Here is a 13,991-nt window from a genome sequence, read left to right on the forward strand (position 1 = left end):
TTTGTTTTTTAATGTTTAGTTTTTGAGAGACAGAGCACGAGCAGGCGAGGAACAGACAGAGAGGGAAACACAGAATCCAAAGCAGGCTCTAGGCTCCGAGCTGTCAGCACGGAACCTGATGCGAGGCTTGAACCCACAAACTGAGTTCATGACCTGAGTCGAAATCGGACGCTTAACTGACTGAACCACCCAGGTGCCCCATAACTATGTTTAATTATGTCAGAGAATGGCTTTGTTTTATGGCAATATACACAATATTCAGAGACACAGGGGCATGATAACACAAACTTATTCTCAAATATTTCAGAAAAACATGGACAGAGAACAATAAAATAGGGCAAATGAAAACAATGAGTAGTAAAAGAACATATTTACAGGGAATCTGAAGAAGTATGCACTGTTATAATTATTGATATAAATTTACCAAAGTTTAATGAGTTACATCAGAATTTCATATGCTTTTAAATCGATAGTAAAGCAAAATACTCACTTGTAAATACCACTACCAAAATGATTGCCAGATCAATGAAGAGAAACTGGAAGTCTCCCAGGTTACTTAAGATCTACAGAAGTGATTTTTAAAACATAATTAGTTTTCAGAAATTATTTTTATACCATTTTCCCTGGCTTTAGATTTTCCTCCCTTGGTTTCAGTTGCCCCCCTCCTTGCACTCCCCCTCAACCCCGATAAAGACAACTTTAAAATGACACTTGGACTTGCTTAAAAATTAAAACACATTTGCCTTTGATATTAGTGACATAGAACATACGTTTGCAAACATTCAATTTATTAATATAAAATGCATCTCCAAAAAATTCATTCAATATAAATCTTAAACCTTTTGGCAAAAAGGAAACACAAGCTTTTACTCACAATATTCAACATTCTTGAAAATTAGTATCTCAAAGCTTCCTTAATATCTAACACCATCCCTCCTGATACTTTCTACAAGGTAGAAGGGATATTTTCATAAAGACTCCCTGGCATGTCACTAATGTTAATTTTGAGAAAACTCTAAAGTGATCTCACTTCAATTATAAAATCCAGTGGATTACCTATGGACATCACTGTTTACACTTTTTCTCCAAGTGCATAAAGTCCTACAAACTACTGCTGAAACACCTTTTCTCATTCTGACCTTTTCTGAAAATGTATTGCAAGGTTAACTACAATTCTGAAATATGTCACAGCTTGACATTTTGAAGAGTTCTAAGAAAGACGCCCAATCTGAGCTAAAGGCAAAAAAAGAATACAATCATCTTTTATTCACGAGGCTTTAGCCACAGTTGTCAGCCTTAAAGAAAATGCTATTCTAGATCAATGAGATTTTCAATCTGCTACTCAAAATATAACAAACCAAAGGAAAACTTACAGATGCTAGTTATGTAAGTTTCATAATTAGTAGACGCATACATACTCAATTTTTTAGCTTAAATGCCTTAACACTAAGCAGCATCTCTATAAAGCAATGTTGGTACTCACAGAATATAGCAGAGTAACACTGAAGTACTGTATAATGCTGTACAAAGCCATAAATTTAAACACACAGAAAGAAGTCATTAAAGCAGCACGGCCTTCCCTATGAAAACAAATGTTGGCATGTGAATAAAAGCATTTTGAATTCCTCTTCCAAATCACAATTATATCTTGACAGATGAATAGCAACATTCAACAGCTACAACAAAGCACTTTTCTACCAAAAGAACTAAACCAAAGCAGAACTGAAAGAGATGAAAAGTAGCAACCAGTTGGTAACTAAGGTATAGAATATACTAATACACCATTACAACAAATTCATACTCATTTCTATAATTTTTTTTCTACATTATTAGAGCAAGCCACAAAGAGATAATGGGAAAATTTTCAATTTGTGCTACCTGATAAGGTTTGGCACACAGGAAATACTAGGAGTTTTGGAGGTAAAGGGAGATGCCACTGAAGCCTCAAGCTCTGATAACGAAATGCCTCCATGTGCCCTCTTCAAAGCCTAATGGTTTGAAGAAGAAAAGGAGTTAAGTTTTGTGAATGGGACTTGGGTAGAGAAAGAATTATAAATCAGAAAAACCATACTTACACCACAATCATTTGCTCCATCACCGCACATTCCAACGAAGTAACTGAGAAACAAAAATTATGTCGATTAATTTTTTAAAATAAACAACATTTAACTTAATATTTCTTCAGGGGCACTGGGGTGGCTCAGTCAGTTAAGTGTCTGACTTCAGCTCAGGTCATGATCCGCACTTCATGAGTTTGAGCCCTGCATCGTGCCCTGTGCTGACAGCTCAGAGCCTGGAGTCTGCTTCAGATTCTGTGTCTCCCTCTCTCTCTACCCCTCCTATGCTCACACTCTCTTTCTCTCAAAAATAAACAAACATTAAAAATTTTTTCACTAAAAATTTTTTTTAAAAAAGGACTTTCTAATACATTATGAACAGCTAACAGACCAAGACCTCCCCACTGAAACTGACAAATCTTTTTACCACACTGACCACAGGCATTTTGCTTTGTAAACAGCACCAGCTTGCAAGTCAAATGACCTGGGTTATTGTCCCATTTCTGTCACAAGCTGTGCAAATAGTTTATTATTTGGCATCTTAATTTCCTAATCTGTAGAACAAAGGTCTTGGGCCTGTACAGTCTTTAGTAACCTACTTTTAAGGTTATCAGTAAAGATTTCTCCTTTTAAAACTGGAAACATAATTATTTACAGAAACTATAAAGTCACTTCTAGAAGCTGAGTAAATGAACTCTATCTAAAAGATATTACCTGGAAAAGGAATTGTGGATATTTATTTTCGCTAAATAAATGAGTACATGAGCCTCTTGTAAAGAGGCACTTAGAGTTATCACCTATCTTGCAGGTGACAATTCTACACACATGAAATATCAGTTACTTTTCTGGGTTTGAAAATGAAATTACAATTCATAAAAATAAAACACCACCAATACTTACTCTACATTTTGCAATGCTTCTATTAATTGTGTCTTCTGATCAGGTGCCATACGAGCAAAAACAGTGCCATGCAACATCAACTGAAAAACACATGAATTTCTTTAAAATACTATTCACAATGTATTCTTGTGAACACAAACATACATAAACCCAAGTCACTAACCTTAGGAGCAAGGTCTTGAAAATGTTCCAATATCACTGAAAATGATTTTCCATTCATTGCAAAATGGTAACGAGTCACTTGAAGATTCTCTAAGCTATTATGGACCAATTTAATTGGAATAGCCTATGTACAAGACATTCAAAACAATATTTAGGCAGCCAAACCGAGTAATACAATCCTATTTTTTAATTAAAAAAAAATTTTTTTACGTTTATTTATTTATTTTTGAGAGACAGAGAGAGACAGAGCACAAGAGGGGGATGGGCAGAGGGAGAAGGAAACACAGAATCCAAAGCAGGTTCCAGGCTCCGAGCTGTCAGCACAGAACCCGATGCGGGGCTTGAACTCACAAACTGTGAGATCATGACCTGAGCCGAAGTCAGATGCTCAACCGACTGAGCCACCCAGGCACCCCAACCCTATTTTAAATATATCTGATCTATGGGGTGCTTGGATGGCTCAGTCAGTTAAGTGTCCGATTTCAGCTCAGGTCATGATCTCACAGTTTGTGAGTTCAAGCCCCATTTCAGGCTCTCTGCTGGAGCCTGGAGCCTGCTTCTGATTCTGTGTCTCCCTCTCTCTCTGCCCCTCCCCAACTCAGGCTCGCTCTTACTCTCTCAAAAATAAACATATAAATAAATAAACAAACAAATAAATAAGATCCAAAACTAAATTCTTTCATTTGATATTTTACATAAAACAATCAAAGTTTAACATTTTTTGAAGTGAAAAGAAACTCAATGTTAAGGTAATCATCCATTGATGTTTATTTAAAACAAATAAACAAAAGCTAAATATCAGCTTCAGTTTGAAATAATGCATGAACGAAACATTATGGACCACTTGTATCATTTATCGCTACTTTTAAAATAGGATAAATACCTGGGATTCTTATACTTTAAAATGGTGCTTCTCAGCTTTGGCTAAATATCCACAATTTGAGGTACCTGGGTCTTACCTAGTCCTAATGAATCAATCTCTGAGGAGACAGCCCAGGTGTCTGTTTTCATTTATGTTTTGTTGTGTTGTATTTTAATGCACCACTTTTTATTTCTTCAGACTAAATTCAAACAAGCAAGCTTCAAAAGGAAAAAATCATCTTGACATTACCTCCGAGTCAATGGCTGACGAATTACTGCACTGTGTTAGGGTGTCTGCATAATGCCAGTTTATCTTGGCAACTTTCCCATCCTTCGGAGGTAATGCTTCAGCAATAATAACTTTATCCTGAGGTAGTATCATTCCACAGTCTCTGGCCACAGAGACAGCAGTCAACATGTTGTCACCTAATGTTCAAAATATTGACAATATGGTAAAATTAAAATGGAAACATAAATGTACTTGACAACAATACTTACCCAGAATCTCTATTACCCCCTGACTATGCTTGGCAAAATGAGGATCCTGTACAGTCTTACCCTTGGAGCTTCAAAATACCAAAAATCAAAACATACTTTTCAAAGGAAGCCTCAATAACTCCAGCACACATATGCTAAACAGACCACTCTTACCCACACTTTTTAAAGTCAGATACATTCTGAATCTTTTTGTCATGCACTGGTAGCACCCACCAATGCCTGGCATCGTGTCACACACACAGCAGGTGCTCAAAAACTATTTGTTGAAATAACTCAAGAGTGACTGGTAGTCTGTACAAGAATGCCTAAGATCACAGGGGAAAAAAAAAAAAAAAAAAAAAAGAATGGATTACAAAAGCAAAAAGATAAAGAAGGTAACAAGAATGCAATCTTTACAAGATATAAAGAGAACCTCTCCGTTGCGAAAAGGCAAGAACTGAAAAGAAGCCCTGTAAGGACAGGCTCAAGAGAAGAAAATATAAACATATGTGAAAAGCCAGCAAAGGTATGAGAAGTTCACTGCTGCCAGAACGGAAGGGCAATATTACTTCTTCCCCCAATTTCCACACATTATTTCCAAGGGCATCCTCCTATGACAAGAGTGACCCCCCCTTGGGAACCAAAGCCACAGTTTGTCACAGCAGAGAAAGAGGAAAGTGCTTTCAAGGAGGAATCATTAGAAGCAAGGAATTGCTGGGATGCTAATAAATGTATCTACTTGAGCTACATAGTAATAAGTATACTATTGGATGGGTCTCAGAGTCTAAAACAAACAAAAAAAAATGTACACATGCCCTTTCCATATAAGGCTTAGTGAATATATAAAGCCATAAAGTGACTACCTTAATTATGATTATTTACTAAGAAAAAACACTTAGGAGCTGCCACAGTTTCACAAAGCTAAGGAATGGGAATTACATAGTATTTATCAACAGCATAATACCAGGAAAATCACTTAGAATAGTAGTCAAAAATCACAAACAAATCAAACAATGGCTATCTTCACTAGTATGCATTCAAGCAGTGATAATGAACATACTCTTATACATAAAAATGTAATTCTAACAAATATCTGTTAATCATTTTTCATGCATCTAGCGCAGTTTTAAAAATTGCAGAAGACCCCAAAATGAACAAAACATTGTCTTCCCCCTCTAGAATCGTATATTCTAATAGGGAAAACAAACCTGCAAATAGCACAAGATATAATAACTGCTATAATGTATTAAAGAGAGGTAACAAAAAAGGAGCAGTATCTAAATTTTTACAGTATGCCCTTCACCATTTTACTGTTTCTATAAATAGAATTTGCTAGCCCTTAAAAGAGTATTACAAAGTTATAACTTTGAAGAATATTCTGAGCTGAAATGGGGCATGGGAGGATGAAGCCACTATGTGCTTTTATAACTGTCTGGTCATTCCACCACATTATATAACTTGAACTCTACGAGTCACACTCAATTTTTCCTGTGTCCTTTTATAAAGTCTAACCTGTGACCATGACCGTGCGAATGTTGGCTTTATGCAAATCTTCAAGTACTCCAGGGGTTTCTTGCTTTAATTTGTTCTGCATTATAATTAATCCCATAAAATCCATGTTGTTTTCAATGACATCTCTGCAGAAAAAGAAATTTTAACACATAATGGTTTAGAAATTTTAACACGTAATGAAACAGTATCTGTTCTCTTTATACTGATAAAGCAATGTAAAATACCCATAAATTGTACATCAAACCATTTTGTATGTTGAATAAAGCATAAATGTGTTTGAGTTCAATATCTCAAACTTATATCTGGAAAAACAATTCCCAAGAGATATAAATGAAATTAAATTTCATCTTTGGAAATGTGAGAATAAGGATAATTTGCAAATGTTATCTTTGTAAGATACTAAACACTTGTAGTACTAAGGAATGTTCATCTTATATTCCACCTGCAAAATGAATAAGCATAAATAAATCTATGCTTTACTGTCCCCACCTCCACACAACATACCCTAACTTAAATGTCCAGAGAAAAGGAAAAAATTTGACTATAAGCACATTCAATAGTTATACTGTATTTTGATCAAGTCTTTGAAGAATTTTAGAAAAGTCTTGATCAAATTCTTTCTTTTTTAAGTTTATTTATTTTGAGAGAGAACGAGATAGCACATGCAAGCAGAGAGAGAGAGAGAGAGAGAGAGAGAGAGAGAGAGACAAAGAGAATCCAAAGCAGGCTCCACACTGTGAGCAGAGCCCAACTCAGGGCTCGATTTCATGAACTGTGAGATCATGACCTGAGCCAAAATCAAGAGTCAGATGCTTAACTGATTGAGCCACCCATGTGCCCTTTGATCAAATTCTTGATTCTAGAAGTGTGATATTAAACCTATTAGCAGTCTGACAATGAGATCTATTTGGGCCCCAGAAATGGGTCTCTGAGAATATTTACAAATATTCAATAGCTATCAGGACACAATTCCTTCAAAAGTTGAGTATCCACTCTGTACCAAGTAGTACTACCAGTCATTGGAAGGTCAAAGATGAAAAGGTATGATCTGTACTCTCAAGGTGTTTTTTTTTGGTTGTGGTGTGTGTGTGTGTATGAGAGAGAGACAGAGAGAGAGAGAGAGAGAGAGAAAGAGAGAGAGAGAGAGAGATTGAGAGAGAGAGAGAGAAAACAGACATGCAAGCAAAGACATGCATGCAAAAATAACATGTGCATTATCATGGAAATGGATGCATTCTTAAGAAATTTCAAACTACCGGAACCGTATCACAGAAACAGGTTTGGTTTTGTTTTGTTTTTTTTCAATGGAGAAAGAAGGCTGAGATTAGGAACCAAAATTTCAGACTGGCAATAACCAACTGGTTTTTCTACACAAAATTCAATAAAGGTGCTTATTAAGCACATAGCTCTAAAACATAAAACACTCTGAAATATAATTTATATTTATGTATGGGTGGTAAAGGTATCAAAGAACAGTTAAGAAGCAATACAAACGACACTGCTGGTGGTGATAGGAAAAATAAGCCTTGAAGCCTGAAAATGCATTTCAAAGAACACAGTTGTACTGATGTGAAAACTCTGGGGTCAAAGCACTACAAGCTGTGTTCCCATGATCTGCTAGGTTCTGGCTGCTACTGGTTTCCTTACTCTCCAACGAATGATACAGGTCATGGCAATATTGTTCTCTAATGAATGAATAATCCAATATTCAACTCATGATAGAAAGGTTCAAGCTATGAGAGAAATGTCAAAACCTGCTCTTGTAAGATAAGATGGAAATACAGAGAGGTTCTTGGTTGAAGCACGTGAAAGGAGAGTAGAGAAAGAGAGAAACAGGGACAGGATATCCTGGGCAGAAGGAACAGCCTACTCAAGGGCACGCAATGATGTCTGAATATGACAGGCTTAAGAACTACAGACAAATCAGTAGTTTTAAAGGTCCCAGCAAAAGGTGAAGCTGTAGAGAAAGAGCCTAACGTGCCCTTCACCAGAATTAGAACGTAACATTGTACATGCGTACTCCCAACCATGCATATCCATCAGATCTGGCTAATGCTTTTCTTTTTTTTTGAAACGTTCATGCTTAAACATGTTTCACCCCCAAATATTGTTTCAATAGGCAGAATTCCTAATGCAGTTTTTCCTTTTAGTTATTGGGCTAGCCACTCCACTCCTTAGTTCTCATTTGGTAAAACAGGATTGCACAACAAATATAAACACCATCCTACTCTTTTCACTTAGTGTGCCTGAGATACAGGGATCTCCCACTTTTTCCAAGTTCACATTAGGCCATTTCACTTTTACGAAAGGCCTATGTTACTCATTTTCATTAACCAAAAGAAACCTGAAGATTTTTTGCTTTCGAGAAAAAAAAATAAGAGGCAAATATAGCATCCAACATGTGTTTTGCAGCAAGCCATTTTAGAGGCAGCGCACTTCCACGCAGAGAGAGAGGTGCTCCCCAGTTCCTTCCCTGGGGATTATAATCTGCATCTCAGCATCAAGCCGCATAGTTTTGAACTGTGTCTGTGAGCTTCTTACTCTACCTTGATTTATTCTGTGCCTGAATTAGCAAGATGTGTCCTACGCTATAAGAAAAGCTTCAAAGAGATTATTTTTGGCGTCTGGAAGCAAAAATTTTTCCACATACATTAATTGTAACTGTTTCTTCATTTTAAGCCATTTCAGCTTAGGAACAATTTTATAGGAATGCTCTACTTTGACAGCAGGAGGAGTTGTTATTAACAGCAATGTTAACAGCCCATAGTTTAGCCATTGCCCTATGGGTATTATGTTATTTGCACTATTTAAACATGAACCTTATGCACACATAGAAATAGCTCTTTAATCTGGATTCTTAGAACTGCACTTGCTGGGTCAAACTGTATAAGCAAATTCAAATTTTGATAGGTACTACACATGTTTATTATGAATCTACAATAGTGTAGTAGCAGTATGTTGTTAAAATTTTCCCAAGCCATCACCAACATTTGGTATTGTCAAAATTTTCAACTTTTCCAACCTTAGGAGAGAAGTGATGTCTCACTGTGGTTTTATTTTGTAGTTCCTCAAAGAACTAAATAAAGTGTACTACCCTTTTCATGTGTTCATCTGCCATTTGTATGCCTTTTTCTGATTCTTATCTGCTTGTGTAATTCATCTTTTTTTTTCAAATTAAGTGTTGCGTGTTTTGTTTTCTTTCTTTCCTGATACATTTTCCTAACAGTAAACTCTTCCAGTAGATGATGGGAAGCCATTTATAAGAATTCCAACTAGAGGAGCACCTGGACAGCTCAGTCAATTAAGTGTCTGACTTCGGCTCAGGATCTCTCGGTTCGTGGGTTTGAGTCCCATGTTGGGCTCTGTGCTGCCAGTTCAGAGCCTGCAGCCCACTTTGGAATCTGTGTCTCCCTCTCTCTCTGCCTCTCCCATGCTTGTGCTCTCTTTCAAAAATAAAATAATACACGTTAAAAAAAAAAAAAAAAAGAATTCCAACTAAAGACCAGTGTGTTAAAAAGCTCTCTGGAGGCACTATGAAACACAAATTAAAGAGTGGAAAAGACTGGAGAAAAGTAAACGTGATGATGGTTATGTCATTCGACCTTTGGAAGCAGGGAGGTGGGGAATGGTGGTAATTAGTTATTAGGACTCATGCTACTCTGGCCAAAATAATACTTGGTTCGAACAACTGGGCAAAACCAAGCATTTTATTTGGGAAAAACAAACTACTATAGAATTATGTTTATGTTTTCAAACATAATTATGTTCCTAGAACATACCTGACACATAGCAGGTACTAAATAAATATTTAACAAACTGAGAAGGGTTTCAAAGATTTGTACTTGTATCTCAAATCACCTAAAACAAACACTGCATAAGGTACAGTTCCATACATTCAATAAATATTTAATAGGGTTTTTGGAAAGATGGCTAAGCAGCATGGAGATCCTCAGCTTGTCTCGTCCCTGAAACACAGCTAGATCAGCACCAAACCATTTTGCACACCCAGGAAATTGATCTGAGGGTTAACACAACAATCTGCATAACTTGAGCCAGAGAACTCGGCAGGTACACAGTGTGGACAGGCAAACTGAGAAAGAGAAAAGCCACAGAGGGTAGGGAGCTATTTTTGCAGAGGAAGGAAAAAGAAAGGGGGAGTGTGCGGCACATCAGGAGAGTGCAGGAAAAACACTCCCCTGAAAGTAGCTGGAGAGAAAGAGAAAGAGTGAAAACACTCACAGGAAACTGAACAAGAAATCTGTCCCCCAAAACCACTGACAGGAAGAAGGGAGAGGGTTTCAATACCACCAGGATTGAACAGTGGAGCTCAGTGCCTGGTGGTGCTCTGGTGAGGAAGCAGGGCAAATCACCAGGAGTAGGCAGCAGGGTCTGAGGGGTCTGAGGGAACCACGGGGAGAAGTGGTTCCCTTGCTTGGAGAGCATTTAGGACCCCAGAGAGCAGTCACATTTGCTGGTACCGAGACAGAGACACCAGAGTACAGCAAACCCTGGCTCTGGCTGTGTGTTCTGATCAGCCACAATCTCCAAACCTCTGCCACTGCACTATCACACAAATGTTTTCTGGGGCAAGCAGGCACACAGCCATTGCTCAGTGAGACCCTCCCCCAAAGAGTCAGCGTGGCTCCAGGCCAGTGAAGGGCAGGGGTGGGGGTGGTGGTGGTGTATGAAGTGTGGGGTTTTGAAACACAACCCCATCTGAGATAAAACTCTGGAAGGAGGTGCTGCCTGACAGGCAAATGGCTTGGACACAGGGTAGAGGCAGGGAGTGGATGGAGGCCTGAGACAAAGGAGGGGTGCTTGATAGCAGGTCGGTGAGATCTATATACTGCTTACAAGAGACATATTTTAGACCCAAAGACACATGCAGTTTGAAAATAAGGAGATGAAGAACCAGCTATCATGCTAATGGTCGTCAAAAGAAAGCTAGAGTAGCCATACTTCTCTCAGACAAACTAGATTTTAAAATAAAGACTGTAACAAGAGATGAAGAAGGGCATTATGTCATAATTAAGGGGTCTATCCACCAAGAAGATCTAACAATTGTAAATACTTATGTCCCCAACGTGGAAGCACCCAAATATATGTCAATTAATCCCAAACCTAAAGAAACTCATTGATAACGATACCATAATAGTAGGGGACTTCCAACACCCTTCTTACAGCAATGGACAGATCATCTGAGCAGAAAGTCAACAAGGAACAATGGCTTTGAATGACACACTGGACTGAATGGACTTACAGATATATTCAGAACATTTCATCCTAAAGCAGAATACATTCTTTTTGCGTGCACGTGGAACATTCACCAGAATGGATCACATACTGGGACACAAATCAGCCCTCAACAAGTACAAAAAGACAGAGATCACACCTTGCATATTTTCAGACCACAATGCTATGAAACTCGAAATCAACCACAAGAAAAAATTTGGAAAGACTATGAATACTTGGAGACTAAAGAACATCCTACTAAAGAATGAACGGGTTAAACAAGAAATTAAAGAGGAAATTAAAAAGTACATAGAAGCCAGGGTGCCTGGGTGGCTCAGTTGGTTAAGCGTCCAACTTTGGCTCAGGTCATGATCACAAGATCCATGAGTTCAAGCCCTGCATTGGGTTCTGTGCTGACAGCTCAGAGCCTGGAGCTTGCTTCGATTCTGTGTCTCAGTCTCTCTGCCCCTCCCCTGCTTGCTCGCTCTCTCTCTCTCTCTCTCTCTCCCCCCCCCATCTCTCTCAAAAATAAATAAAGGTTAAAAAAAATTTTTAATTAAAAATAAAAAGTACACGGAAGCCAATGAAAATGAAAACATGACAGGCCAAAATCTCTGGGATGCAGCAAAGGAGATAAGAGGGATGTATATAGCAATCCAGGCCTTCCTAAAGAAGGAAGAAAAGGTCTCAAATACACAATCTACACTTAACATCTAAAGGAGCTGGAAAAAGAACAGCAGACAAAGCCAAAGTGAGCGCAAGAAGGGAAATAATAAAGATTAAAGCAGAAATCAATGATATTGAAAGAAAAAAAGAAAAAGAATTATAGAACAGAACAATGAAACCAGGAGCTGTTTCTCTAAAAGAATGAACAAAATTGATAAACCCGTAGCCAGATTTGATTAAAAAGGAAAAGGAAAGGACCCAAATAAATAAAATCATGAATGAAAGAATAGAAATCACAACCAACACCTCAGAAATACAAATAACAAGAGAATATTATGAGAAATTATATGCCAACAAACTGGGCAATCTGGAAGAAATGGATAAATTCCTAGAAACATATAAACTACCAAAACTGAAATAGGAAGAAATAGAAAATTGGAACAGACCCATAACCAGTAAAGAAACTGAATCAATAATCAAAAATCTCCCACAAACAAGAGTCCGGGGCCAGAGGTCTCCCAGGGGAATTCTACCAAACATTTAAAGGAGAGTTTATACCTATTCTCCTGAAGCTGTTCCAAAAAACAGAAATGGAAGGAAAACTTCCAAACTCATTCTACGAAACCAGCATTACCTTGATCCAAAACCAGACAAAGGCTCCACTAAAAAGGAGAATTACAGACCAATTTCCCTATGAACATGGATGCAAAAATTCTCAAGAAGATACTAGCAAATCAAATCCAACAATACATTAAAAAATTCTTCACCATGATCAAGTGGGATTTATTTCTGGGCTGTAGGGATGGTTCAATATCTGCAAATCAATCAATGTAATACATCACATTAATAAAAGAAAGGATAAGAACCACATGATTCTCTCAGTAGATGCAGAGAAAGCATTTTGACAAAATATAGCATCCTTTCTTGATAAAAAAAAATCTCAAGAACGTAGGGTTAGAAGGATCATACCTCAACATCATAAAGGCCATTTATGAAAGACCACAGCTAATATCATCCTCAATGGGGGAAAAGTGAAAGCTTCCCCCTAAGGTCAGGAACATGACAGGGATGTCCAATCTTACCACTGCTGTTCAACACAGTACTGGAAGTCCTAGCCTCAGCCATCAGACAACAAAAAGAAAAGGCACACACACTGGCAAGGAGGAAATTAAACTTTCTCATCACAGATGACATGACATTCTATTGGAAAACCCAAAAGACTCCACCAAAAAAAATGCTTGAACTGATCCATGAATTCAGCAAAGTTGCAGGATATATTAATAATGCACAGAAATCAGTTGCATTCCTATACACCAATAATGAAGTAGCAGAAAGAGAAATCAAGGAATTGATACTGTTTACAATTGTACCAAAAACCATAAAATACCTAGGAATAAACCTAACCAAAGAGGTGAAAAAACTATTCACTGAAAACTATAGAAATCTTATGAAAGAAATCAAAGACACAAAAAAATGGAAAAAACATTCCATGCTCACAGACTGGAAGAACAAAAAATATTGTTAAAATATCAATACTACCCAAAGCAATCTGCATATTCAATATAATCCCTATCAAAATAACACCCTCATTCTTCACAGAGCTAGAACAAACAATCCTAAAATTTGTATGGAATCAGAAAAGACCCCAAATAGCCAAAGCAATCCTGAAAAAGAAAACCAAAGCTGGAGGCATCACAATCCCAGACTTCAAATGTATTACAAAACTGTAGTCATCAAGACAGTATAACACTGGCACAAAAACAGACACGCAGATCAATGAAACACAACAGAGAACCCAGAAATGGACCCACAAACGTATGGCCAACTAATCTTTGACAAAGCAGGAAAGAATATCCAATGGAATAAAGACAGTCTCTTCAGCAAGTGGTGCTGGGAAAACTGGACAGCGACATGCAGAAGAATGAACCGGACCACTTTCTTACACCATACACAAAAATAAACTCAAAAAGGATGAAAGACTTAAACGTAAGACAGGAAGTCATCAAAATCCTCGAGGAGAAAGCAGGCAAAAACCTCTTTGACTTCAGCCACAGCAACTTCTTACTCAACACATCTCCAGAGGCAAGGGAAACAAAAGCAAAAATGAACTACTGGGACCTCATT

General features: G+C 37.6%; 1 protein-coding gene across 4 annotated transcripts in view; it reads right to left on the reverse strand.

The window, feature by feature from the left end:
• Positions 1-13,991, reverse strand: part of ATP13A3 (ATPase 13A3) — an 88,876-nt gene that overhangs the window by 23,419 nt on the left and 51,466 nt on the right. For all 4 annotated transcript variants that reach the window (XM_047875471.1, XM_047875468.1, XM_047875469.1 and 1 more), the window contains 8 exons: positions 5,970-6,094; positions 4,231-4,406; positions 3,121-3,243; positions 2,958-3,037; positions 2,076-2,118; positions 1,879-1,988; positions 1,484-1,580; positions 491-563 (listed from right to left, as the gene is read on the reverse strand). In XM_047875471.1, coding sequence (XP_047731427.1) covers positions 491-563; positions 1,484-1,580; positions 1,879-1,988; positions 2,076-2,118; positions 2,958-3,037; positions 3,121-3,243; positions 4,231-4,406; positions 5,970-6,094 — 827 coding nt within the window. The remainder of the gene's footprint in view (positions 1-490; positions 564-1,483; positions 1,581-1,878; positions 1,989-2,075; positions 2,119-2,957; positions 3,038-3,120; positions 3,244-4,230; positions 4,407-5,969; positions 6,095-13,991) is intronic.

The sequence above is a fragment of the Prionailurus viverrinus genome, chromosome C2, assembly GCF_022837055.1.
Source record: "Prionailurus viverrinus isolate Anna chromosome C2, UM_Priviv_1.0, whole genome shotgun sequence".
Classification (NCBI taxonomy): domain Eukaryota; kingdom Metazoa; phylum Chordata; class Mammalia; order Carnivora; family Felidae; genus Prionailurus; species Prionailurus viverrinus.